This window comes from Gossypium arboreum, chromosome 9, assembly GCF_025698485.1.
Source record: "Gossypium arboreum isolate Shixiya-1 chromosome 9, ASM2569848v2, whole genome shotgun sequence".
Taxonomy (NCBI): domain Eukaryota; kingdom Viridiplantae; phylum Streptophyta; class Magnoliopsida; order Malvales; family Malvaceae; genus Gossypium; species Gossypium arboreum.
In genome coordinates, this window is record NC_069078.1 from 59,479,110 (window position 1) to 59,504,951 (window position 25,842).

The window sequence follows — 25,842 nt, forward strand, 5'->3', positions numbered from 1 at the left end:
TGCAAATTATTCCCCTAAAACCCTTTGCCCGTAAAGTAAATTCTCCCATCTGAAATTCTTAGCAATCTCAATCTTCATAAAGTAAATCAATTGGGGCTTCCATTTCATCTTCCAAGGAATTCGAAATCGCATTTCTCAGTAAGTTTTAATCCATTTTATTTTCAGTTTTTGACCTTGAATCCTCTATCTTTTGCTTAAATCAAAACTACCCATTGATGAAATCAGATCAAAAAGCTGGTACTCCATGGCTAAAGCTTCATCACTTATCGTAAATTTCCTTAGGCTAAACCCTAGAACTGGTCCAAACCCTAATACCCAAATCAGAAATCTCACTATAGAATCCAAAGAAACTAGTTTTATCGTTAAGGAATTTGTAGAGAATCAAAAACCATGTGAAGAAAAGTTGAATGATTCTGTAAAGCAATCTAATTTAGACATTGTCAAACAAGTTTGCAAGATTACTAGAACAGTTCCTAGATGGGAGGAAACACTGGTTTCACATTTCCCCTCTTTTAATTTTTCGGAACCCTGGTTTTTCCGAGAGCTTTTGAGACATCAAGATAATGTGTTTTTCTCTCTGCGTTTCTTTCATTGGCTGCGGTCTGAATACGAATTTTCGCCAGACTTTGATTCGTGTAATATGCTCTTTGATAAGCTTGTGGAGGCTAAGGCTTCCAAAGCAGCAAGAAATTTTCTCCAACAGACCGGTTTTGAGCCCAAGCCAGGTTCTTTAGAGCGTTACTTAAGATGCCTTTGTGAAAATGAATCGGTTGAAGAAGCTGTTGATGTGTTCTCAATCTTGAGTGAGATCGGTCATCGTCCATCAATAGAGACCTGGAATTTAGCATTATCGGCTTGTCTTAAGGTTGGTAGGAATGATCTTATGTGGAAATTGTATCAGGATATGGTAGAATCCGGTATAGGGGTCAATATTGATGTTGGGACCCTTGGGTGTTTGGTTCAAGCCTTTTGTATCGATGGGAAAGCTTCAAAAGGTTACAAAATTCTTCAGCAAAATTTGGCTGATGGGTTGGTGCCGGATACGGTTGCTTTTCACAAATTGATTGCGGCTTTCTGTAAGATGAAGGATTATGGTAGAGTATCTCAACTTCTTCACACAATGATTGCTACAGATCGTGCTCCCAATATCTATACATATCAGGAAGTCATCAATGGGCTTTGTAAGAACAGAAAGTGGTTGGAAGGTTTCCGGATTTTCAACGATCTCAAGGATAGAGGGTATTCTCCGGATAGGGTCATGTATACAACAATAATTCATGGGCTATGTAAGATTGGGGACATCAGGGAAGCCAGAAAGCTTTGGTTTGAGATGATTAACAAGGGAATGGTTCCAAATGAATACACTTATAATGCACTGCTTTATGGTCTTTATAAGGTCCATAACCTCAAAGAGGCTGAGACTCTATATAAGGAGATGCTCGAAAAAGGTTATGGTGAAATGACAGTAAGTTACAATACCATGATAGCAGGGTTATGTTCACATGGGAAGACGGATGAAGCTTATCGTTTATTTGAAGAAATGCCTCGAAAGGGCGTTGTTCGTGATTTGATCACGTTCAACAATCTGATCCGGGGCTTTTGCATGGAAGGAAAAGTCGTTGAGAGTCTAAATCTGCTTCATGAACTCTTAGCACAGGGTTTACAGCCATCTGCTTCATCATATACCCCTATTATAAAATGCCTATGTCAAGCCGGTCATATCGAAGAAGCTGAAAGTTTGTTAAATGACATGCAGAGTCAAGGTCTAGAACCGAAAGATTGTACTCGCAATCACTTAATTTTTGGATTATGCAAGCAAGGACATGTTGCAGAAGGAATGGAACGGTTCAAAAAGATGCTGGAGAATCAACTCAAACCGCAAAAGAAGACTTTCGAGAAACTGGTTCAATCTCTCTCGGAAAGTGATAGGTTGGATGATTCTTTACTTGTTCTAGATTTTATGTTTAGATTAGGTTATGCACTTAAAACAAGCATATGCCATTCTATTGTTACCAAGTTTTGCCAAAGGAATACTCATCTGGTTGAATCATGTTTAAGTGAGGTCCTAGAAACAAATTAAGCAAATCATTTCTACTTATTCATTTATCTCATGTTACTCAAAACTCGGAGGTGATTGTTGGATAGGATCAGCCATGTACGAATGTGCCCGATACGGGTATCGGCCATGGGTACTTTTCAGGGAAAATGAAGAGCTGTACCTTGTATTTTTCTTTAATAATGAAATGACAATTCGAGTTGGTTCAGGGTAAACACTTTTCATGAAAATTTTACAAGTCAACATTTGAGTCAACTCTTTAAATATGTCATTTAAAATTAAAATAGAATTATTAGTCATTTAAATAATTCTATTTTCTTTCTTTCTATATTTTTCATTTTGGTTTATTTTATGTCCATTTTACTATCCATTTTTAGGGTTGGTGATTGCCCCTAAACATCAAGAAATAAGTCAATTAACGCATAGAAATTCAGAACTAAGGCTAAAGCATAACAAACAAGATTCTTTTTCTTTTAACGATAATTACAAACAAAACAAGATTAAATTAAAAATAAAAAAATTATAAATTCCTAATCAAGTTAATTGAAAAGTTCATAGTTGATATCAAACTCGAATAATAATAAATTTATTTGTTTTAGATGGAAGAAAAAAATCCCTTTTATCTTATATTAAAATTTATTTTTCCTTGATATAAAATATATTTATAATTATGTTTAAACTAAAAAAATTATTAAATAAACTAATATTTCAATTTGGATAAATTCGAATTATATAAATTTAAGATGAATGAATTTTGTTAATTTCATCTAATTCGGAATTTTAATTAAATTAGAAGTCAACCGTGGTCCCCACTGTACCAACTATCTTGATTGGCTACCTTATACTATATAATTAAATCCCCCGATAGTTTTCCCACAGTTTCTTTCTACAGCTCTCATTTTCCGGGAAAACATACAACGAAAAAGAAAAATTCGAAGAGAGAGAAAAAAAAATGTTTGGATACGATCGCGTAAACCACTCGAGTGCCAACAAGGCGGATGAGATAGATTTAGAATCAGGGGAGACTTTGTACCCGGGACTCAGCTACGGCGAGAACCAACTCCGGTGGGGTTTTATCCGCAAGGTGTACGGCATCTTGGCGGCGCAGCTGGTTCTAACCACCGTGGTCTCCGCCTTCGTGGTTCTTTCTGCTCCGGTCAACGAGCTCCTTCGTGGAAATTCTGGCCTCTTGCTCTTCCTCTGTTTAATCCCCTTCGTCTGTAAAGTCCTCACCTTTTTTTTTCTAATTTTTTTTTGTTCAAGTTTGATTCTTTCTTTATGCGCTTTCATCCTGCTGAATTTTAAATTGTGCAGCAAATATTTTTAGGTCTCTTTTGAATAGTGTATATATATATATGTTATATTGCTGTTAATTAGGGCATTTTCATTGTTTATTATGAATTTAATCTCTGCAAGTGTTAGATTAAGGTTAGATTTGTTAATAAATCGTATCTTAGACTTGAATTTTCAACGTAATTCTTTTATGAAGTCATCTTTGTTTGGATGAACAAAATATTTGGCTACTGAAGTTGTAGAATATAATTGAAGGTTAAAATATCCATTAGTCCTTTAGGTTTCTAGTTCAATCATAATATTATTAGTTTTTTTTTTTTTTTTTGTCTAAATTTGCCAATTTGGCTGCCATATGACTTGTTATGATGGAAATGAATATGCAAGTTGGCAATTTTTTTATAGAAACTATTAACCGCGTAAATTATTGGACTCGGATTTTCAAATTGAAAAAGAATTTGGCTGCCATATGACTTGTTAGGATGGAAATGAATATGCTAAGTTGACAAATTTTTTATAGAAACTATTAACCGCGTAAATTATTGGACTCGGATTTTCAAATTGAAAAAGAAAGAGGATATAATTTTTAACTTATAAAGTACAGAGACTAGATTTCAAATACTATAGAAGTACAGGGACTAACAGCATATTTTAATCATAATTGAAACATATGACGCCTAGCCTAAAAATATGAGAAACTTAGAAAGAAAATTGAGTCAAGTGTGAGGGGTTTGGTGTTTAAACAATATTCTGAAGTATATGACTGAGTGAAGGATTTGACAAACATATTGTTCCCAAACAAGATCAGTATTCTATTGTTGTGTATATATATAGATTCTATCTGTTCTTGGCTTTATTCGGATTCATTTCATGTGGAATTTATGAATTTAGAACTTTTAGCTGCCTCATTTTGTTTAGAAAATAATTCAAAGGATTGAGTAAAGGATTTGACAGAAGCTTTGTTCCCTAAACAAGGATGGTGTTCTGCAATATTCTCCATATATCTTTTCTAATTGCTCTTGCCTTTATTCTGATTCTTTTCATGGGGAATTTATGGGTTTAGAATCTCATTTTGCGCCAGTTATGTCACATTAGGTTTTTAATATGACAGTATGTGCTGTCCCTTAACTAATACTGGAGATCTTTATGTTCGTTTTTTTATATTTTGTATGTCAGAATAGGATAAAGAGATTTATTGAATTAATATTTTGAAATTAAAGTAAATATGGAAAGTTAATGAATATCCTTTTGTCTTAGTTTTTCTTACTTTGTTGCATTCTTATGATAATCTTACCTTTGTGTGAACCAATTAACTGGTTGCAGTTGGTATCAATAATATATATTAATGGCATAAGACTATTATGCTCTCCTTGTTGCCTTCTGAATTGTCCCATAATGTACACCAGTTTGCCTTTCTCTTTGTTTGGTTACATTGGAAGTTCTTAGTTCGTCTAATAATTTCATAAACTAACCTTCAGATTTGGTACTGAATACCTTCTTCAACGGCCTCTTTTTCTCTCTGATAAAAGTGGTAACATTGGCCTCTAACTCTTGTAGCAAATGAAATCTTAGTTATCTTAACCCCATGTTGATCTGACTTTATATTTTGCTTGAAGTACTCATGTCCAACACAATATTCAAACATGGATGTGGGGATTTGACCTTCTAAGGAACTTGCAGATACATGGAAAAATTTGGAAAAAACTAAGCCTTCACTGAAGATTTTACGGAATTCTGTTTGATCCGTTGTGTCACATTTCTCTGATTAATCTTAATTTTAAAGCCTAATCCATGCAGTGTTATGGCCCTTGCACGTCTATCACCAAAAGCACCCTGTGAACTTGGTTATCCTCGGCCTCTTCACCGTGTCATTGAGTCTCACAGTTGGTGTGAGCTGTGCAAATACTGATGGTTAGAATCTTGGTGCTTGTCGTTAAACATCCTCGGTCTGGTTATAAATCGAGAATTATACTAACCATCCACTTTTATGTACTTTCAGGAAGAATCGTGCTTGAAGCGCTAATTTTGACAGCTGCTGTGGTTGCATCTCTTACTGGCTACACTTTCTGGGCATCGAAGAAGGGCAAGGACTTCAGCTATCTCGGACCGATTTTGTTCACCAGCCTTATTATCCTCATCTTAACTGGTCTAATCCAGGTGAAATGTTGCAGTTAACGCTATATGATTACTCATGCCTCCACCTACTTGTATATAGGATTTATCAGACTTAGTATATGTGTTCTGTTATTATGCAGATGTTCTTCCCGCTCGGCCCAACATCTACTGCTGTATATGGTGGAATTAGTGCGTTGATTTTCTGTGGGTACATAGTATATGACACCGACAACCTGATCAAACGCTTCACATATGATGATTACATATTGGCCTCCGCCACTCTTTATTTGGACATCCTGAATTTGTTCATTTCCATTTTACGGGTTCTGAGATCCGGGGATAACTAGTTATGCAATATTTCTCACAAGGCCAGTTGGAAAGATTTCAAGGTATGGCGAACGAGTTATTGTCTGATGAATAGGAAAAATATTAGTCTATATAGTATAATTGCTAGACTTGGCAATTACTGTATTCGTACTGCATTTGTGTATTTTCTCTTGTTATAATCATGTTCTATTTACTTATTTGATATCGTGTAATCATGTTGCTAGATCTAATCTTTTCTTCTTGTGTTTTACCAGCCACTAAGATGGTTGCACAAATTTGCAGTTCTTTCTAATGAAACATGAACATGCATCTAAGTTCTCTTTTATATATATATATATATATATATATATATAGGTTGAAATTGAACTCTAATTTTACAAATATTGATTAAAATCAATATATTATTTTAGGAGAATGATTCACTTATACTACCATAAAACTAATTTAATTTTACTTAAATAATTTTTTGTACTATTAACATTTTAATAATTCAATTGTTGAATTTATTAATACAATTGTATAAATTTTTGAATCATTTAGATATTTTTTTATTATATCCATCCATAATAGTCTTAATATGTTTTTAAAGCTTAAAAGTTTTCCATATAAAATAGATCTTTTAATTTACTCAAAATTTAATATACATAATTTATTGGATTTTTTTTGTATAAATTTTAAATTGTATAAATTTTACCATCTATCAACCTTTTCTTACATAGTATTGTTTTTCTTAGATGAAATTCTGTTAATTTTAAACTTAAATTTCAAAATGACTATTTTATTTCAAATTTTTCATGAAAAAGTTTATGAACTTTTAATCTAAAAATTAATCTTGGAAACCATCAAATTTACGCTCATTCCATGTCACGCTTTTAACGCTAGGCCTTGTGTTCCCACCATGCAAGCCCTTGTTGGTGCCAAGACATATGGTCCAAGCCTCCACTATCTTATCCATGCAGCTTAACCCCGATTTCACCGCCCACCTTCCTCTCCTTTTCTCCCCTCAATCTCCAACCCTACCACCTCTTCCGGATGAGAGTATTCGAAACTTCAACAGCAATTCATCAGGAAAGTTTTAAGGAATTGCGGCCTTGCAGCTTTTGGCTGCTGCTGATGTTTTCTTCCCAGTTTCTTCTTAATAATCCTAATCCTTGTATAGGTTTTTGCTACATTGTCATAACTCATAATCGTATTTAAGATGTTTTATATAGATTTTAACATATTAATAACATGTTTGTATATTCAGGTGGTATCCTTGTCATTCATGCAGTATTCTAATTATTTTTACCTACCATATCTGATATTATAGGTTCTAGTTTGCAGCAATTCCACCATAACATAGAAGTTCAAAGAACTTCCACACCAAACATTTTTTACTTTGTTGGGGGAAAAACAATGCTTCAATTCTATTACAAACCCTAGATCCAGATACCGAACTCATACACCACTAGCATGACACGAGTTTGCAGATGATTCATACAATCACCCTTTCAATCAATCACACGGCAATCAAGCCTAGTCATCAGTTCTTCTTCACACTTTTGTACGAAAATATCATAATTCATGGATAGTCCTAACAAGATATTAGAATTAGAAGGCCTTACTATTTCTTGTATATTTATCTTATATCCAACCTCTGATTATCCTTAGTTGCAGCCCTTTTTTCCTCAGCAAACGGTTACAGCCACCACAGAATTTAGCATTTGACTGAACGAGAAGAGGAAGCTAGGATTTAAGACTTTGCAACCGGGATACTTTTTCAATTTCCTTGATAATTAGCTCTTTTTCCTCTTCGAATTGCTCATCTTCCGCACCTGCAAGGACCATGATTTCTTAAGAGTCAAGCAAAAGAATAACAAGAAGCATGGTTTCAATATGTTTACTCGAATTCGAGTGTCCAACACAGTTATCTTCAGGTTTTTCCATACCAATAGTCATGTCCAAACTCGTTACAGGTAGGGGTATTTCAAGAAAATAAAGTATGATAGCAACATAGATCTGGAGTCGTTTGTTCAGAACCATGTTGCTATGACTATTTTTGTTTAAGTACTCATGTCCGGCCCATGGTTACAAGAATATGACCTCCAAATACATAGAAAAATTAAGAAAATGTTACCATAGTCATGACAGTGATGGACACCTCTAAATCCGAGTAACATAAGTTCATACAATGTAGGTTCAGACAAAGTAATAGTGAAAAGAATAAATACCTTTCCCTGAAAGACTATTAAGCAGTTCCAACAATTTCTCATGGTTTTTTGCCAAAATGATCTTTATCTCTCTTGGCTTGTTAGGATTAGCAACAAAAACCTGCATGTGAATAAACAAAGATTTAAAAAAACATAAATCAGACGCCTATTTGTCTTTTTATTTTAGGTGTCAGCTAACTGAACAAACCACTGTAACCAATCAAATTCAGCTCATTCGGTTTGTTTAGTTTTGGTTCTATTTGTGGTTAAATAATTTAGGATGTGTTGGATAAAGTTAAGAAAATTTTCAGCATTTAGTTTTTTAATTGTGTTTGACAACTGTATTAGGTTTTTACTTGATATAGAAATTTCAACAAAAAAAATGTTGAATATGATAAGCAAATAAATAGTTTATCACTTAATGTTGAAAATGCTAAATTAATTTTAATTTGGAAATATATATTTAAAATAAATTATCTCTTTATTTATGTTAAATAATGAAATTTTCGAAATTATTATGTTTAACTTTATCCAAAACCATCATAGGATTAAAATTATGAAATAAATAATTATTAAAATTTAAGGTTTACTATTATCTAACAGTATAATAATATTCCGTACTTAATTTTACTAATATACCTAACAATTTTATAATATAAATTCAGTACTTAATTTTTCAACACTTAAATTTTTAATTTATCAAACACTAGTTCAGTTTTAACCTATGTTACTCTAACTCATCATTTTTCTTCAAGTACCCGACCATTACTCAGACATGGATATTGGAATATGATATTCAAAAGGACCTCACAAATACATAAAACTCTTGAAAAACTTGTGCTCATATCAGATACATACCTGTCTGATACACCCAAGTAAGTATTTAACATGTTTATTCAATCTGTTAGCAGTTTTCTTATTTCCAGTTGAAATCGATAATCAAAAAATGAATTATATTTTTTATTCAAGCATTCCTAAACTCAATTAACATTATTCAACCCAACCCAACAAACTGATTAATTTCGGTTCAATCATTCCAGTTTATCTCTCGTATCTCAGTCGGTTTGTAAATTTTATTCATTTTTAGAATTTTGGGTAAAGGCTGATGCACGTCAATAAGAGAGCCAATGAGAGATCACCTTAAAAATGTGGAAAGCAGAAATCTGAATGTTTTTGCTTGAATCCTGCATTGAAACAAAAGAGCAGAAAATGAAATACTGATTTGAGGTATTTAATGTACCAAGGAAACCCAAATGTGGAACATCATATCAGATATGCAAATAGAAACTTACTTGGACTCCGGTGTTAGTGTCAGATTCAGGTATGTTCAATTTTTTCTAGGTTTTTCGCATGTACTAGAAGGGTTCTTGGAGGATAATATCCACATCTAGAATAAAGGTGTGGGACACGGATGCTTCAAGAAAATTGAACAGTAGGAGCAACATAAAGTAAAAACAGAGAGCTCAAAAGGTTCCACTAGGTCCAATCTATTCAAAGTTGAAAGACCGAAATAATAATTAATAAGTTAAAGCCATTCCCATAAACAAAAACATCATCCTGCCCTCCCTGTCTATTTACCCCTGTTGTTCATGTATCTTTATGCATCCATGTTCAACACCTGTGTCCGAGACATATATGGACATGGGCATAAGAGTTTGATCTTCCAAACATATGGAAAAACTTAAAAATTTTGAGCATACCCGTATCCCACACTGTCAAGCTCAAGTAACATCAGAACTGCTGATGGATGGTTCAAATCAATGAATACCAACCAGATCATAGAGAAGCTAAAGTTAGAATGTACCCTCAGCAATGTCATCATGATTTTCAAGTATCGAACTTCTAAAATGTAGCGCTTCATTATCTGCACATTTGGAGCCTCCAAAAGAAAGTCCGATAGAAGCTAAACCAAAAAAATTGCAGCATTAACAATCAAAATATCAACAGAACAAAACTGGAACGAAAGGAGAGAGAGGCAAAACCAACCTTTAAAGATTGCCTTCTTGTGACATAATTAGAAGAGGTCAGGAGTTTTTCATAGAGATCAAAGAACTGAAACAACAATATTGCATTAGATAAGCAAAAAGAGAAAGGGAAAACAAATAATTCAACGAACTTAAGAAAAGATCCACACCAATTCATCAGAAATAGTCGCAGTTGAGCCTTACCAGAAGTGTAAATACAATATAAAACAATCCCTAAGATATTTTTAAGCTGAGTAGGTGATATAAGATGAACAATTCAATCAACATAAAGCACTAAAGCAAAATTGCACTCCGGCAAGACCATTCGGAGTCTGCATTAGATACAAAGGGAGTTTCCGAGTGCCAGACACAGCAGAATACATTTCTGACACGTGAGGACAAGTAAAAAAAGGTATACCGTAGACAGTCAAAACATGATTAAATCATGAACGGACACTCCCAGATACCTCCAGAGACACAAGGAAGCTTTTCTCTTTCTCTCTTTTTATTTTTTATTTTTGCATTTTCTCCCAAATACAGAATCAATAATGAGTAATTTGGTTATAATGAGTTTTTAAGGTTCAAGTTTTTATATTCAAAATGAATTTTCAAAATTTAGAAGCTAATTGTATATTAGTATTAAATTGAAAAGCACCAATTTTACTTTTTTGTTATATATAAAAGAATTTATTGTTGTGTCCTGCCTTGTCCATGTCCTAATTTTTTTTTTTTTTAATTTCATCTTCAAGTTGTACCCGTTTTACATGTCCGTGTCCATGCTTCTAGGATTAAACAGTATGTAAATGTACCTCATCATAATGACCAGTCAAATATTCAGCTACCAATGATGCATGTTTTGTAAGAATATCCTGAGAATATTCAATCACACACACATAAGACAAAGAAACATAACCCGTAAATGTATTTAGTTAATCTAAAGTAAGAGTAAGACTCAGAAACTAACAAATCTGACCTTAAAGGTTGAAAATGCATCAGAAGCAACATCAAAGTTGGGCAACTCCACAAATTTGAAGAACAGCACAAAGCTAGCAGAATTTAATATGTATCTGAAAAAGCACTACAAAATTTAACTGGTGAAAAAGTGAAACTTGCTTTTTCAGTTAAGAAATTTTGCATCAAAAACACAAATTTAAAATGAAGAAAGTGCCCAAGAAGCCAATTTCTTGTCCTCTAGTTTACTTGGACTAGCTAATAGACTCAAACCAGCTAAGGGTTTGACAACTAACAAAAGCAGCGTCACCTTTGTTACCAGGACTTAAGTGAATCTTGGACACTTGTAGATTTAAAAAAAAAAAACATGAATATAAAATGAAGAAAATGCCCAAGCAGCCAATTCTGAATCCTCTAGTTTGCTTGGACTAGCTCGTAGAAACAGAAAAGAGTTTGACAATTCTCAGACACTAATACATGTACGATACAGTCATATTCAACTTTTTCTAAGATTTCCATGCATTTTAAGAATCATATCCTCAAACCCGTGTTCAAATATATGTTAGAGGCAGGTGCCAAACATGGATACTTTAATGAAAAAAGAAAAGTTGGCAACATAGTAGCACTAAAACAGTTAATCGGCTGTCTGTTGCCAGTGTCTATAGCTCACTAGTTCCTGAGTTCTCCAATATCCAAGGTTATTTTACGAGATAACTTCATAACATGCTTTACAGTTGATCTTTTCAAGCAGCTCAATTTAGAATATAACAATAAGTTTATCTTTGGGAACCAAATATCAAGTTAAAAGTCATCATAAGATACTAAAAGAGGAGATTACTCAGACAACTAAGAACTTGAGTTATATGTGAATGTTTAGCTGAAGGAAACATATTACATGCACGTCCTGGTTCTCCACTACCTCGACCCTAAAATCATAGTTGGAAACTATTTTAAACTGGAGTGTAAATGTCAGACAACAGTATTTGTCCAACATGGGTATGTTCAATTTTTTCAATGATTTCCATGTATTTGGAGGGTGCTTGGAGGACTATATTCCTATATACATGTCCAGATATGCATTGGAAGCAGATACTTAAATCATATGAAAAGAACAAGGATGAGGACTTTGATTGCAATCAACGCAACATGCAAAGCTCACCATAAGTTTAGATGAAATAGAATACAATTAAAAAAAATATGAGCATTTATATGCTAAAAGAAACATATTTCCTTTTCAGAAATATTATACAATGATCATTGAGGATGAAGTGACATTTTTAATCACAGCATCATTTTAGCAACAACGTTAAGCACTTCAATCATACAAAAGAATAGTCATAAAGTTCGAATGTCTTACTGTGCAAGTGATGGAAATTTGATGCACTCCCTCAACATATTTCCACAATTTAAAGCTATTTCCTTGTTGTCATAGCTGCTTGCAAAAACAGAAATAAGACTTAATACACCCAACTTTAATGATTCAAAAGCACATATGACTTAGGCCATGTTATTTCAGTATAAATACTGGTCAATACCTTTAAACCAGTATTATGCATATTTAATAAGGAAAATAGTGGTTATTCAAACTTGAGCACATAGATATGTTTTAACTTTTTATAAGTTTTGCCATGCATCTAGAGGGCCCTTGGAGGACCAAAACTCCATACCAATGTCTAAATATGTGTCAGACATAGGTACTTTAAGAGAAATGAAGGATCAGAGCAACATAGACAGACAACATACTATAGGGATTTTCAAGCTGTAAAAAGGCATGCACATAGATAAATGTTACGACATTCATAACCTTACCAAACTACGAGAAAGTCAAGTAACTCCAAATTTTTCTCAATGTATTCCACACAGCAATATTTGGAATCAACTTGTTGCTTCAAGAATATGGACCAACAGTGGACTAAATCTTTTCTTGCCTGGAAAACATATACTACATTAGCATGCTTATAGAATAACAGATATGAGCCACAACAGTAAAAATATCAAGAATAGAACTTACTTCCCATCCCAGTATCGGTAACTTGTGAACAACAAGGGAAATAACATCCTCTTTAGAAATTTCAAGTGCCAACTGTGAGATCTGCTCGACATTCGGTTCAACCTCACCATCCCCAGAAAGCATGCATCTCATTGTCACAAAATTTTTTTCAACTTCTTCCATAGCCTACGAACAATAAAAAAAACAAAACCATCAATATCCAAGTTCTCAATCATATAATCGGTAATTAACAAAATACTTGAATACACGACTGCAGTCCATTGTTGATTTCATTTCTTAACATAAACCTCATCCAAAACAAAATCCCAACATTTTATTCAATCTGCATTGCATCGTAAAGCAGGTTAAAATGGCATCAATCCCATGAGACGACATTAGAAGACATAGACACCAAGCAAGCATTGCCCTTTTAGGTTCCAAAAGTAGAACTTGAACATTCCACTTGGAGGTTTCAAGTTTTGAAGCTCTAAAAAAAGGCAATGTACTCTTCATTTCTTAAAAAAAATGTATCCCACATTTGAGACTGGCGCATTCCCAGATATGGGAACCCCCAACTACATGGAAAAACTTAGACGAAAATTGAGCATACATCCGAAACTCGAACTTGAGTCCGAGTAATTGGCTTAGTATTATTATTACAACAAATAAAGCATTAGCCATTTTGTTTATATTACAACGAATGAAATTTACATGCATTTTCATGAGAGTAGGGGAAACAAGGGGCTCCAAACATAAGAGAAGAACAGCATAGTAAACGGTATATAATTTTAAGAAAAAAAATCCCAAACAACCAGCAAAATCAATGCCAAAACCATAAGCAAATGAAATAATTCCTAAAACTCATTTCATAATTACAATATTAAAACAAATCTAAGACTCACCCACTTAATCCAAATCCAAGAAAAAAATGAAAGAAAGAATTAAATTACATCAAATATCAAGCACAAAATTAAATATATATATATATATATATATATATTTTCTTTAACCTTTTCAAGGGCTTTAACTTCAGCAACGGTTTTGGTGTCGAGTGCATTAAGGCTGTCTTTGATCGCTTTAGCAACCTCTGGTGGGGTTTTCGGCCTCGACGGCTTGAAGAATGAGAAAGACATATCGATTAAATGTTGGAATGATATGATTTTTACCCAAAATTCAATAATCTCTCGATTTCGCTTTGATTAAGGATTTGTAGATTGAGAAATGATAAAAAGATCCGTTGATCTGCTGTTGATCATTGAGACTTTTTTCAATGGGAAAATTTGGGTATTTCTTTTTTCAATGGGAATTTAGAAAATATATAAATTGCTGGAAAAATGTTTCATTTCAAGGAGAAATGTCAAACGGGTCCAACCCGACAGTAATTCTATTTCGATATATAATATTTTATTTTAATTATTTTTATATTAAATTTAAAAATCCACAAACCCTTATTTTTATAAAAAAAATAAAATGAATAAAATAATACTTTACTATTTTTATAAATACTTTCTAGATTTTTTTGGTACATCATCAAAAAAAAAAAAACATTTATAACTAGGAGAAACTAATGTAAGTTTTCAAATCACATGCTGTCAATTTCGTTGTTTATCTTTTTAGTATGTGGTTGTGATCAATAGTGACAAATTGGAAGAGAATCTAGATGTCTTTAAATACGGATTGAAGTTTTCATCCTATTTTGGTGGGTATAAAAATTATGTCGATTCATTTCTTGTCTCTATTCAGCAACCTACAAGAAATATTGAGACTTAAGGCATAAAAAAGTAGCGCAAAGGGTAAAAATTCTAACCTGAAACTTACTAACAAACATGAAGCTTTGATGGACAGCAAGAGGAATTCATTAGAGTTTTGAACAATAGTTGCTCACCCAGTCGTATCTTTTTGTTGATTTTTAATAATGTTTAATGATATAGACCATTTGGAGAAGTGGTCACCAAGACTAAGAGAAGGTTGATTCCTTAATTGAAAAGTCTATGAAGAATGAGTAGGATAGATGCTGCGGACCGAAAGGTATAAATACAAATTTCTACATTAAATGTTACTCATTGATCACTATGTCCTTGAAAAGGGGTAAATTACACCATTAGTCACTAAACTATGGGTAAGTTTTTATTTTAGTCATTAAAATGTTAAAATTGATGTTATATGGCTTTTTCTATTTGCAGTACTTGCATCAATCGAAAGCACTTTTTCCTCTTCTCTTCTACAATTTATTTTTTCATGAAATAATTTTTCACATCACAAATCTACAACCAAAATTCAAACATTTTTTTCTCTAATCTTCAACACTGGCCATTAAATCAACTTGGATCTTAAGTATGTTCTTCTATCCGCCAGTGGGTATTGATCCACTATACTGATCGTTGAATCATTTCTTGGAGCTCCCTGACAGAACTTTTTTTAAATAAAAAATTTAACAACTCAGTGACTTAAATAAAAACTTTTGAATAGTTTAGTGACTTAAACGAAAATTTTCAAATAGTTCAATGACCAAATTGTAACTTTTTTTAGTTAAGTGACCAAAATGAAAATTTTCCCATAGTTTAATGACTAATTATGTAGTTTACCCAATAGAAAAACGTATGTAAGAAAAACCATGATGATAAATATTTTTAATGAAAATAATTATTTGTTTTAAAATAATTGGTGTAATTTTTTTGGAAGTATTATTAAAAATAAGTTTATATATATGCCTTGTCATTTTTTGGCATAATGACTTATTTGGTTCTCCAACTTTATAAAAAAATTATTTTATCCCTCCATTTAATTTTTGCCTCTTTTAGCCTTTAAACTTACGTTACTTGTCAAATCACCCTAAAATGAATAGAAAAGTTAACATCTATTGACTTTGCTGATGTGACATACATGTGAATTGCCATGTGTGTGTCATGTCAACAACTAATTAACTTTTTTAAAATTTAAGAATTCAAAGAAAATCAAAACACTCTTGACATTACGCCAACAGGATGTGTAACACCCTATATTTGACCTAATTGTCAGGTCCAAGCTACAGTGTGTCATATTTGTTTTTGGAGCAACTACAATCAACTCATAATTAAATTTATACCATTGATATGATAATTATCAAATAAATATACATTCCTTATTTATACATGCATCTAATAAAATACAACAAATTCACCATATATTACAACTAGAATATAAAATATAACAACAATCAACTACCACAAAACCTAACCTATTAGGTACATGCCAAATATAAGTAACGTTGGAACTAATAAATATTGTCGAGACCGAGATTGTGAATTGGATGCCGAGGTCAATGCTCACAAATGTTGCATTAAATGAAACTTGTGCATGGGGAAAACAATCTATATGTTGAGTAAAGCATTCAATGGTATTTCAATAATTTAAGAAGATAACCTTAAAGTTAACAGTCCTAATCTAAGTAAATATGTATATCAATATACACGTCTTCCATATACTTATAATTTAAAGTTACTAAGTTTAACATTCTCAATATGAACATGATAAATATACAAAACTAACACTTCTTCCCAATTCAATACAGTTTATAGGGACAATTCATTATACCTATAACAATAATAATTTTAAACTAATCAATATATAAACAGGCCTTTATCAGTCTCATTTCCAATTTACCACTTCTAATACCTCCTAGTTCATTCGTTTCAAATATTATACAACCATTTTTAGATTTGATACCATCTACAATTAATGTCTCTTTAGCAATTTTTAACTCGAAACTGAAACACAATCATTACCAAATTAGGAATCGGTCTCTACATAACATCCCTCATGTAATACCCCTCACTTGACCTAGTTGCCAGATCTGAGCTACGGAATGCTACTATAGTTAACAGAGAAAACACATATAAGTCATATCAATCAATTCAATTTATATACCTAATTGTTTCATAGTTTCATATACAATTGAATTAACAAACAAATCCAAGACCTAATTGAGTTTACGAATGTTATTAAGTTGACTCGTACATGAAGAAAGACTACTATGAAAACATTCCAAGATTTATGTATAGGTATCGATACCTAAACCAAGTATCGATCCATTTCTAGCTTCGAATTCTCAAAAAATTTAAGTTGTAAGCAAAGGGTATCGACACATAGTTTAATGTACTTCTTTATAGGTACTGATACATTACCTTGGTATTGATACCAAATTAGCATTTTACCATTTTTAAAATTTGTTTATTTGTTAAAAGTACCAGTACTATAACTAAAGGTATTGATACTTCCTAGCTAAGGTTCAAAAATACAACATTTATGTACCTTTTTATGCACAAATCCAAAATCGAACTTTCATGGTACATTAAGCACGCTTAATTCCTAGACAAAGACATATGAAACATAAAATACTACCACATCTTAATCACATTCAATCGTTGATACCAACATGTCTCAAATGGCACTAAAGCATATAACACTTACCTATACAAATTATGCCAATTAAACCATGCCAATTCCAACACTAATTCGTTCATCTCTCAACTACTCTTGCAACTGACTAAATACAAGATCATCAAACCATTGAACATTAACTAAGTACATTGCCAAGCAATCAATCCATCCAACTCAACAATAGATCTTCTCAAGTTAATTCACATTCAAATAGACAACCTTGGATACCATTAACACCTATCACCTCATGGTATTAACTATTAAACATATACCATTTACAATTTACTACACAAGTTCACATTCAAATAAAAATTCCCAAACTGACTAAACGTTACACAACAACATAATAGCTCCTAAGTTCATGCTAGATATAACCAAGCTAAACATAATCAAAAGACTACCAAATTTACCATTCAAGTGATACCTATGCCATTTAACAAGCTACCATCATATACACATCTTCATATATCCTTGCCATTTCAAAAGTAAGCATTCATCAAGGTTTAAATCAAAACTATCATAAAAGTGAATATATATATATATATATATATATATTTAGCCCTATATACATACTATATCTAATCTTGCAATGTTCTCAACCATTATCATTTGTATAAATCAAACATAATAAGGCACAAATTATTTATGTTATATTTCCATTACAAACTTTTATATATTTCCATACAATTTATAATTTACTTAATTAGTCATTTATTAGTCAATATCATCAAAATTATAATTAATCTAACTAGTAAACATTACATAAAATCAAACATATCATAAAATTTACACACTAAGTTTCATATAAATTACCTTACAAGAACGACAACAGTCAAGGTGTCGGGACTACTCCATAATTTTTCCTATTCCTTAAATATCTTCCGGTTTATGTAAATATCGGTCTATATTATAATTCAAATCAATTTATTAATCTATAATATCTTACGGCATCTAATTGTATGCATATGACATTTTAATTTTAGTTTACAAAAGTTTTTTAAATTTTTGTATTTTATTCAATTTAGTCCCTAAAACCGAAATTGTCATAACTTTCAAATTTGAGCATTGGTTTTGAAACCGATCTCAATTTCATCCTTCCACAGCCTTCTATTATCAATATTTACAAAAATTTCATGCTAATTTTGAAATATTATCATTTTAGTCCTTACTATCAAAACTAACAAATTCCACCATACAAATCCATCGTTAATCACATCTACACTTACAATCAAACCATTTAACATCAAAAGCTTCAAGAATCATTAAAGGTAAATTTTAAAATTTTACTATTTTTATAAAATAATACCCGAGTTAGCTGAATCAAATTAACGATCTCAAAAACATAAAATTTATAATAAATAAATAAAAACGAGCTTGTTTAACTTACCATGCAAGGACTGAATATTGAAGACTTCAAAAATGGCTTCCCAAGCTTTCTTTGATAGCCAAAATCGGTGAGAAGAAATATTAAAAGAAATGGATCAACTTCCATTATTTTATGTTTTATTAAATTAACATTTTATAATTTAACATACTTTACTATTAAGAAAATTATACCAAATCGTCCACCATCTTTTGAAATGGTATATTTACCATTTCAAGTCTTGGTTTAATTATCTTTTAAGTCCTTAAGCAATTAAAAATTCAAGTATTTTAATTTTTGAAACTTTTACGATTTAATATTTGTATCTTACTCAGTTATTAATTTAGCAAAATTACTTACTCAAATTTTAATTCACCAATATACTCACTCCATGTATATTTAATAAAAATATTCACAGGCTCGGTTTACAGAAACGAGGTCCCGATACCTCATTTTTTATAACCACTGACTTTAAGGTTGCCACACTTTTACCTTTGATTAATTATCAATTCAATAAAATTTCTAAACCAAAATTCAATATAAATTCAATAATATTTACAGATTCACTCATCAGAAATGGGATTCCGAAACCACCATTTTTCGACATCACTGAAAATTAGGTTGTTGGTGTAGTTGCTTTTTTCATGTTGGTACTTAATGTTTTCTCGATCCAAATTAGCATCCGAATTTGTATTTTTTTTGCACATTTTATCATTTTTCTAACTAGTGTTAATGTATGATGATATGATATTCTAAAATTGTGTCACGTAATCACCTAACTTTTTTATAAAAATAAAATTTATATAAAATCTAATAAAATATAAATTAAAAATTAAATAAAATTATAAAAAGTAATTAATTATAATAAATAAATTTGACATTAAAATACTCAAAAAAATTCATTAATAGATTTTTAAAATTTGGTTTATTCATTCATAAAATTCTTCTTGCATTACATAAATTAAAATAAGGAATAATATTTTATGTTGAGTTAGTGCACGAGTTATACATCATTAATAAATAATAAAATTATATCTTATTATTAAATAAAAAATATGACTTATAAATAAATACTAATAATTTTATTTAATCATAATTAAATATAATTATTATAAATAAATAATAACTTTTGGTTTTAAGGTTTATGATTTATGATTTTTTTATATTTAAGGCTTAAGGGCTTAATATATCATTGATACCCATGTTTGACATTTTTTTCTAATGTAGTACATGTGTTGTTTTTTGCCCAATTTGGTATTTATATTTGGCAAATTTTATTTATTTTGGTACCCAAAGGTAACAAAGTTAACTTTTTAGTGTGTAATTTGGGTTTTAGGGTTAATTTGGTGAAAGCTAATTGCTATTATTAGGTTTAGATTTTTCATGATTTTGTTAATAGAATAAATTTTTATTGTGAATTTGTTTAATTTTGCATTTAATTTGCCAAATACAATATGATGAATGTAATTTAATTTGGGTTTTAGGGTTGATTTAATGAAAGTTAAATATTAATATTATTAGCTAATTATGAATTTTCATTAAATGAATTCTAAACCCGAAATAAACACTAAAAATATAATATTATTACCTTTAGGTATCAAATGTATAACTTCATCAAATGCACTACCACATTAGACCAAAAATAAAACAAATACCACATTAAAAAAAGTGTCAAACTCAAACACCAAAATATGTATTAAGCCATAAAATTATTAGAATTTGCTTATAAGTCCTTCATTAGTTTTTATTTTATTAAAACGATGTGTCATATTATTATTCACTAATTGTGCATGAAACTCATGCTCCGATGGTGCATCAAATATTCTCTATTAAAATAATAAATTTAGAATATTTATAAATATATCCTAAATCATTTCAAATATGATAGATTAAATAATATTTAAAATTCATGAAAGCACATAAGCCTAGAAAATTCATGAAAACCTAAAAACCATCCTCACAACACATATTAAACGATTATCTATCGTCAGGAGTTGTCTTGTCAAAGTATCCTTTTGACAATAGATTTCACCCACTTATAGATCTTCATACTCTAAACCTCATTTAAACCTTGATTTCCCCAAAAAGCTTGTTAAACTCCATAAATCCAAACTCAAAAGTTTGAACTTTTCAATCTTTGATATTGTTTTACGGTTGTCTACTCGAGCCATGATCTAAGTTGAGTCTTCCACTCCTCCTAAACCTTCTTTCTATCATATTGATTGTCAAGAAAACACCATGAGTCCCAAAAGCTCAAACAATTTGATCAATTGGCTCATATTTGTGATTTTTTAGGAAGCTTTTAAAGAAACCAAGATCATATCCAAATTTAAGGGAAACAAAAAGGTAGAACAGTGCCATTTCTAGTTTTTAGGTTAAGTGTGCCACTTGATGGCAACAACAAGCGACAGTGAAGACAAAGAATAGGAGAAAGAGCAAAAGTGTTTTAGGTTTTTTAAGAAAAAAGTTAAAGAAATAAAAAAATAATTATAAGTACAAAAATAAAAAGAGGATTTCAAATAAATTAATTATAATTGTTTTATATTTTTTATAAAGAAATAAAAAACCTTGAGTAAAATGAAAAAGTAAAAATATAAAAATAAGTTTATTATAGGCTTAAGGGTGAAAAAAACCCTCAAATTTATTCAAAAAAAGTAATTAAGCCGATGCATTTTTTTTTTTTTTGCACTCAAGTGATTACCTGAACCGTCAAAACTTAGTAAAATGGCCCATTGCCCGACATTGACTATTAAATTTTAAAGGCCAAGATGATGTGGTTGTTAAGTTTGACTTTTTTTTCATTTTTGCCAACTAAGACGCCACCTCGGATGTCACGTTTACTGTTGGTAACATCATATTTTTTTCTTGATGTGACTTTTTTATTTGTTATTATAACTAAATTAATTTAATTAATTTTATTTACAATTTATGTAATGAGTAGAAAAAAAAATAAAAACCCTATCCTTTTACTGCTAACTTTCAAGCCACGACTGTCCTATAAAACAAATCCACCAAAGCTTTCTTCAAGCTTTCTATTTCCCCTACATCGTCAAGCTTCTTCTCTTCCACCACATCCACTCCAGGACTCTCGGTTACAACTAGCTCCTCCTTGTCTGGGCCCCATTCATCATTGGCGTCCGAAGCACGAACCTAGAAAACAGGCCTTCGCTAGATTGATTTCTTGGTCAAAAATTGAGATTTATTGATCATAATTTGAGTTGGTTTCTAGACTACTAAATTAAAAACTCATTTTCTAATAAAAAACCACAACCTCCAAGAACCTTTCTTCAATTGCAAACCCTAATAAACCCTATTATTTACTTGAACCCACAAATCAAAAAACCTTATTTTAAAAAGCGAAAAGCTTTCCTTGAATTTAAGAACCAAATGCACAATTTTGATGCTTTAAAAGGCTAATTGAGACGTTGAGTAGGTAAGTTTTTGTGAAATTTCTAGATTTAGTTCTTTTATTTGGGTGTTTGACTGGTTTCTTTATGATAAAAAGACTTTTTCTTTACATGCTTTCTAGTTTGAAAAATAAAGGGGCTTATTGTAAAGATTTTAGCAAAAGGCTTGTGTTTAGGGTGGCCAGATAAGCAACAACAATTGTACCCAATTTGTAATTTGTTTGTGTGCAATTGAATAGTATATAGTAAAAAAACAATTTGTTAGAGTGCATTTGTCAGGGTTTAGATTTATTTTATAAACAACAATAATATAAAAGTAAATAAATTAAATAAAGTCAATACAGTACTGACATAGAATTTTCTTCCGCATTTTTCTTGTTCTTGCTTGGATTTATTATATAAGTTATCTTTTGTGTATGTCTGTTAAATAAATTTAATAAAATCAATATAGTACTGACAATAGACATAGCAGTGATTTTGTCTTTTGGTATGTTTGTTAAATATAATTTATCAGGCCCATATTTCTTGTAAACAAATTGCCGGGAACAAACTATTTGCATTGGATTTCTTTTTCTTAAATTTCTTGTAGAGTTCTTTACTTAATAAATTTTCTGATTGGATTTTTATCCTTGATGTAACCAGTGCAACGAAGATTAATTATCCTGACATTGGAGCCTCAATCGAGACCAAAACGGCACTTGGACTTAGTAATCTTCAAATTTTTTATGAAACAACAAATTGATAGATGTAAGTTTTGGGGTCAATCTTCGTTTATTTAGGCTGTATTGAAATTAATACATATTATAGGTAGAATTTCAATTTTCTTTTTTAAATGAAAATCGAAATTGTTCTTCAATGTTAAAAAATGTAATGATAGACCCTATAATTTTAGAAATGATATGCGTATGTCTAAAGAATGCGAATTTATCACAATTTATATTAAAATAAATAATAAATTTTATATAAATATATAATGTCTCAAATTATGACGTGTGATAATAGAATATTAGTATTTATCAAGATTTGAAAGAAGTAATTATTATTGTGTAAAACATGGTGATAAAAGTGTTATTTATGTATATTTGTTAGAGTGGGAAGATAAAAGAAATTGGCGGTCATGATGAGCTTATTTCAAATCCTAACAGTGCCTAGTCTTCACTCACAGCTTCAAGAGACAGCATCACTTCAACGATACCCTTCGCAAAGTCTTGCAATGAGTACACCCCGCAAGTGTGTAAAACAATGCAGTTGATTTGCATCAGACATTATATCATGTTTTCTATATGCTAGTCTAGTAAGAATTCATTAATTAGAATTGTTTGTTTTCCCCACTTTATAACTTGAGTTATTCACGAGAATTATCCCGAATAAGGACAAGCTTTGGTATGTTTTCGTTCTGACAAAGACTCCATAATTAGTCGTTTAGGTGTTGACAGAATAGATATATGGAAGCCTGTTTCACCAAGAAGACTATATTCTATTATAGGACCTGATTGGTATTATGGGGTCTCTGGAACCATTGCTGCATTAATTGTTGGAGTTTAGATGCCTCTCTTTGCTCTAGGGGTTTCTCAAGCACTAGTAGCCTATTACATGGATTGGGAAACAACATGCAATGAAGTGAAGAAGATTGCCACCCTATTTTTCTTTGTTGCAGTTATAACTGTCATTGCTCATGCAATTGAGCAACTACGTTTCAGTATTATAGGAAAGCGACTGTAAAACACATTTTTTAATGGTGTCGAAAATAGTAGTTTCGGGACCACGATTTCGTCGAGAGAGTAAATATTTTATTATTTATTTAAATTCTACGGGGTTATATTAGAGTTGTATTGAAGTTTCGCTAAGAAATTTTGAAGTTTAAATAATTAATTAGGTAAAAAGGATTAAATCGTAATAGAAACAAAACTTGAATTCTATTAATTTAATGGGTTATTTGGCCATGGAAATGAAAGCTAATGAACTTAGATGGTAATTATACCATATATGTTGATAGTGGACAAATATGGACATTTAAGTTATAGTATAAAGACAAAAAAGTAAATAATCAAATAAACATGAAATAAATAAAACAAAGGGCTATCATCTTCTCTCTCTTTTTCTTGTTTAACCGAAAACACCATTGAAGAGGGGAGAAAAGCTTCGATTTTTGTTAATTCACTTGCATGGTATGTATTCAAGTCTCGTTTTTAATAATTTTTATGTTTTTGAGCTCGTCTTAGATTAAACTACTTAGCCTGGGGGTAAAATTGTAAATTTTTTTAAGGTTGAGGGATGTACCATGAATGAATTTGATGTTTTAGTGAAGTTATTTGTTAGATACTTGGACTTGGTTGTTATATGGACATGTTTTGTTAAGTGAATTTTAGTAAATTTAAGGTTTAAGGATTAATTTGTTTAAGTGGAAAATTCCATGTATATCTTATGAAATGGGGAAAAATGTGAATTGATATAGATAAGAGGAAGAATCGGTTAGCACATGTTGTCTAAGAAAATAGTGAATTTGCAAGTTATGGATATAAGGACTAAGTTGTGACAAAGTTATAATATGAGGGATAATTTTATAATTTCATGATAATATGAATTATAGATTGAATTGAATACTTGAGGATATTTGAAGTATTTAATTGAATGAAATTATCTACTTTAATAAAGATAAACAACAACTGGACTTAAATCGGGAAAAGGCGAAAGCTTTGGATTAATCTCCAACTCTACTTTTGCAACTATAGTTGTCGAGGTAAGTTCGTATATTGAATCATTCATTAATTGTAAATTTGTTAATTGCTATTGAATAATCAACGTAAGTGTATTTTGGATTGATTATTATGTATTACATGGTCAATTGAATTAAATGATTAAAGTGAATTATTGATGAATTTAAGAACATATAAATTCCATGAATTGTTATATGAGATATTGTATCGAAAAGGGAATTAAAGTTTAAGTATGAAAAATGTGAACTTCATGGAAATATATTGAAATGCTAATATGAAAATGAAGGTCACAAATAAGGATATGGAAAGTGTCCCGTTTGAACCTCGTGAATTAGGATATAAAGGGATTTCATGTTTCGGGTGTTGTTCTTGAATGTCTTATCTATGGCTAAGGTCCTGCATTTGCTACGAATTCTCTACAGCTCGTGTGAGCTACATTGTGTAGCTAACATTCCGACCCATAGCTTGTGTGAGCAGGCCTATTTCACAGGTGAGCAATATTGTAAAGGAAAGATTATGGTTATATGGAAAGACACACTATGTGTGAGCATTCCCGATTATCCAATGTAATTCTAGATGGTTCAACGGGTAAGTTAAGGTTAATGGCAAGGCATGTATGAAATTGTATAATTGTTCATAATCTTATGAAAAGGTAAGTTTGATGAATGTAAATGAATTGAATGAGACAAAGTAAGTATGTGATGAATGATATGTACATGAAGATTCACTTGTGATATGGTTTTGTTTTCTATATATGTTATGCATGAGCTTACTAATTTACGATTTTGGTGGTGTTTATAGGATGATATTAAGCTCATGAGTATGGTAATGATGTTATGCATATTTCATTAAATGAGTTTAAGAAGGGTAAATTTATGTTTGAATTTATACGAGCTTACTAAACACTAGTTAAGTTTATGTTTGAATTTATACGAGCTTACTAAACACTAGTTGCTTACATAGTTATTTTCCTCTGTTTCATAGATTGTCAAAAGTTCGATCGGTTGGCATCTTGTCAGAGTTCTATTACACTATCCAATAATCACTTTGGTAG

The 25,842-nt window shown here is 31.1% G+C and overlaps 3 protein-coding genes across 5 annotated transcripts; 2 read left to right on the plus strand and 1 right to left on the minus strand.

Moving 5' to 3' along the window:
• The first annotated feature begins 244 nt into the window (after nt 1-244).
• Nucleotides 245-2,080, plus strand: LOC108454677 (pentatricopeptide repeat-containing protein At5g18950). The gene has a single exon (XM_017753209.2). The coding sequence runs from the start codon at nt 245-247 to the stop codon at nt 2,078-2,080; it is 1,836 nt and encodes a 611-aa protein (XP_017608698.1).
• An 815-nt stretch (nt 2,081-2,895) lies between these two features.
• LOC108454152 (BI1-like protein) lies at nt 2,896-6,102 on the plus strand. The gene is made up of 4 exons (XM_017752499.2): nt 2,896-3,276; nt 5,144-5,257; nt 5,346-5,503; nt 5,602-6,102. The coding sequence occupies exons 1-4, from the start codon at nt 3,009-3,011 to the stop codon at nt 5,806-5,808; spliced, it is 747 nt and encodes a 248-aa protein (XP_017607988.1). The 5' UTR covers nt 2,896-3,008; the 3' UTR covers nt 5,809-6,102.
• Nucleotides 6,103-7,114: 1,012 nt separating this feature from the next.
• Nucleotides 7,115-14,883, minus strand: LOC108457341 (uncharacterized). Of its 3 annotated transcripts, XM_017756353.2 has the most exons (12): nt 14,690-14,883; nt 13,893-13,994; nt 12,904-13,068; nt 12,702-12,820; nt 12,250-12,324; nt 10,915-11,008; nt 10,751-10,810; nt 9,964-10,029; nt 9,782-9,880; nt 9,117-9,161; nt 7,999-8,098; nt 7,115-7,602 (listed from the first exon to the last, which is right to left on the minus strand). In XM_017756353.2, exons 1-12 carry the CDS (start codon nt 14,708-14,710, stop codon nt 7,514-7,516), a joined length of 1,035 nt encoding a protein of 344 aa, XP_017611842.1. In that variant the 5' UTR covers nt 14,711-14,883; the 3' UTR covers nt 7,115-7,513. The 3 variants fall into 3 exon arrangements, 2 of the variants coding, with proteins under 2 accessions (XP_017611842.1, XP_017611841.1); XM_017756352.2 differs by lacking the exon at nt 14,690-14,883 and having other exon boundaries at nt 13,893-14,279; XR_008270908.1 differs by lacking the exons at nt 7,115-7,602; nt 14,690-14,883 and adding an exon at nt 9,270-9,595 and having other exon boundaries at nt 8,019-8,098; nt 9,678-9,880; nt 13,893-14,280.
• Nucleotides 14,884-25,842: the final 10,959 nt, after the last annotated feature.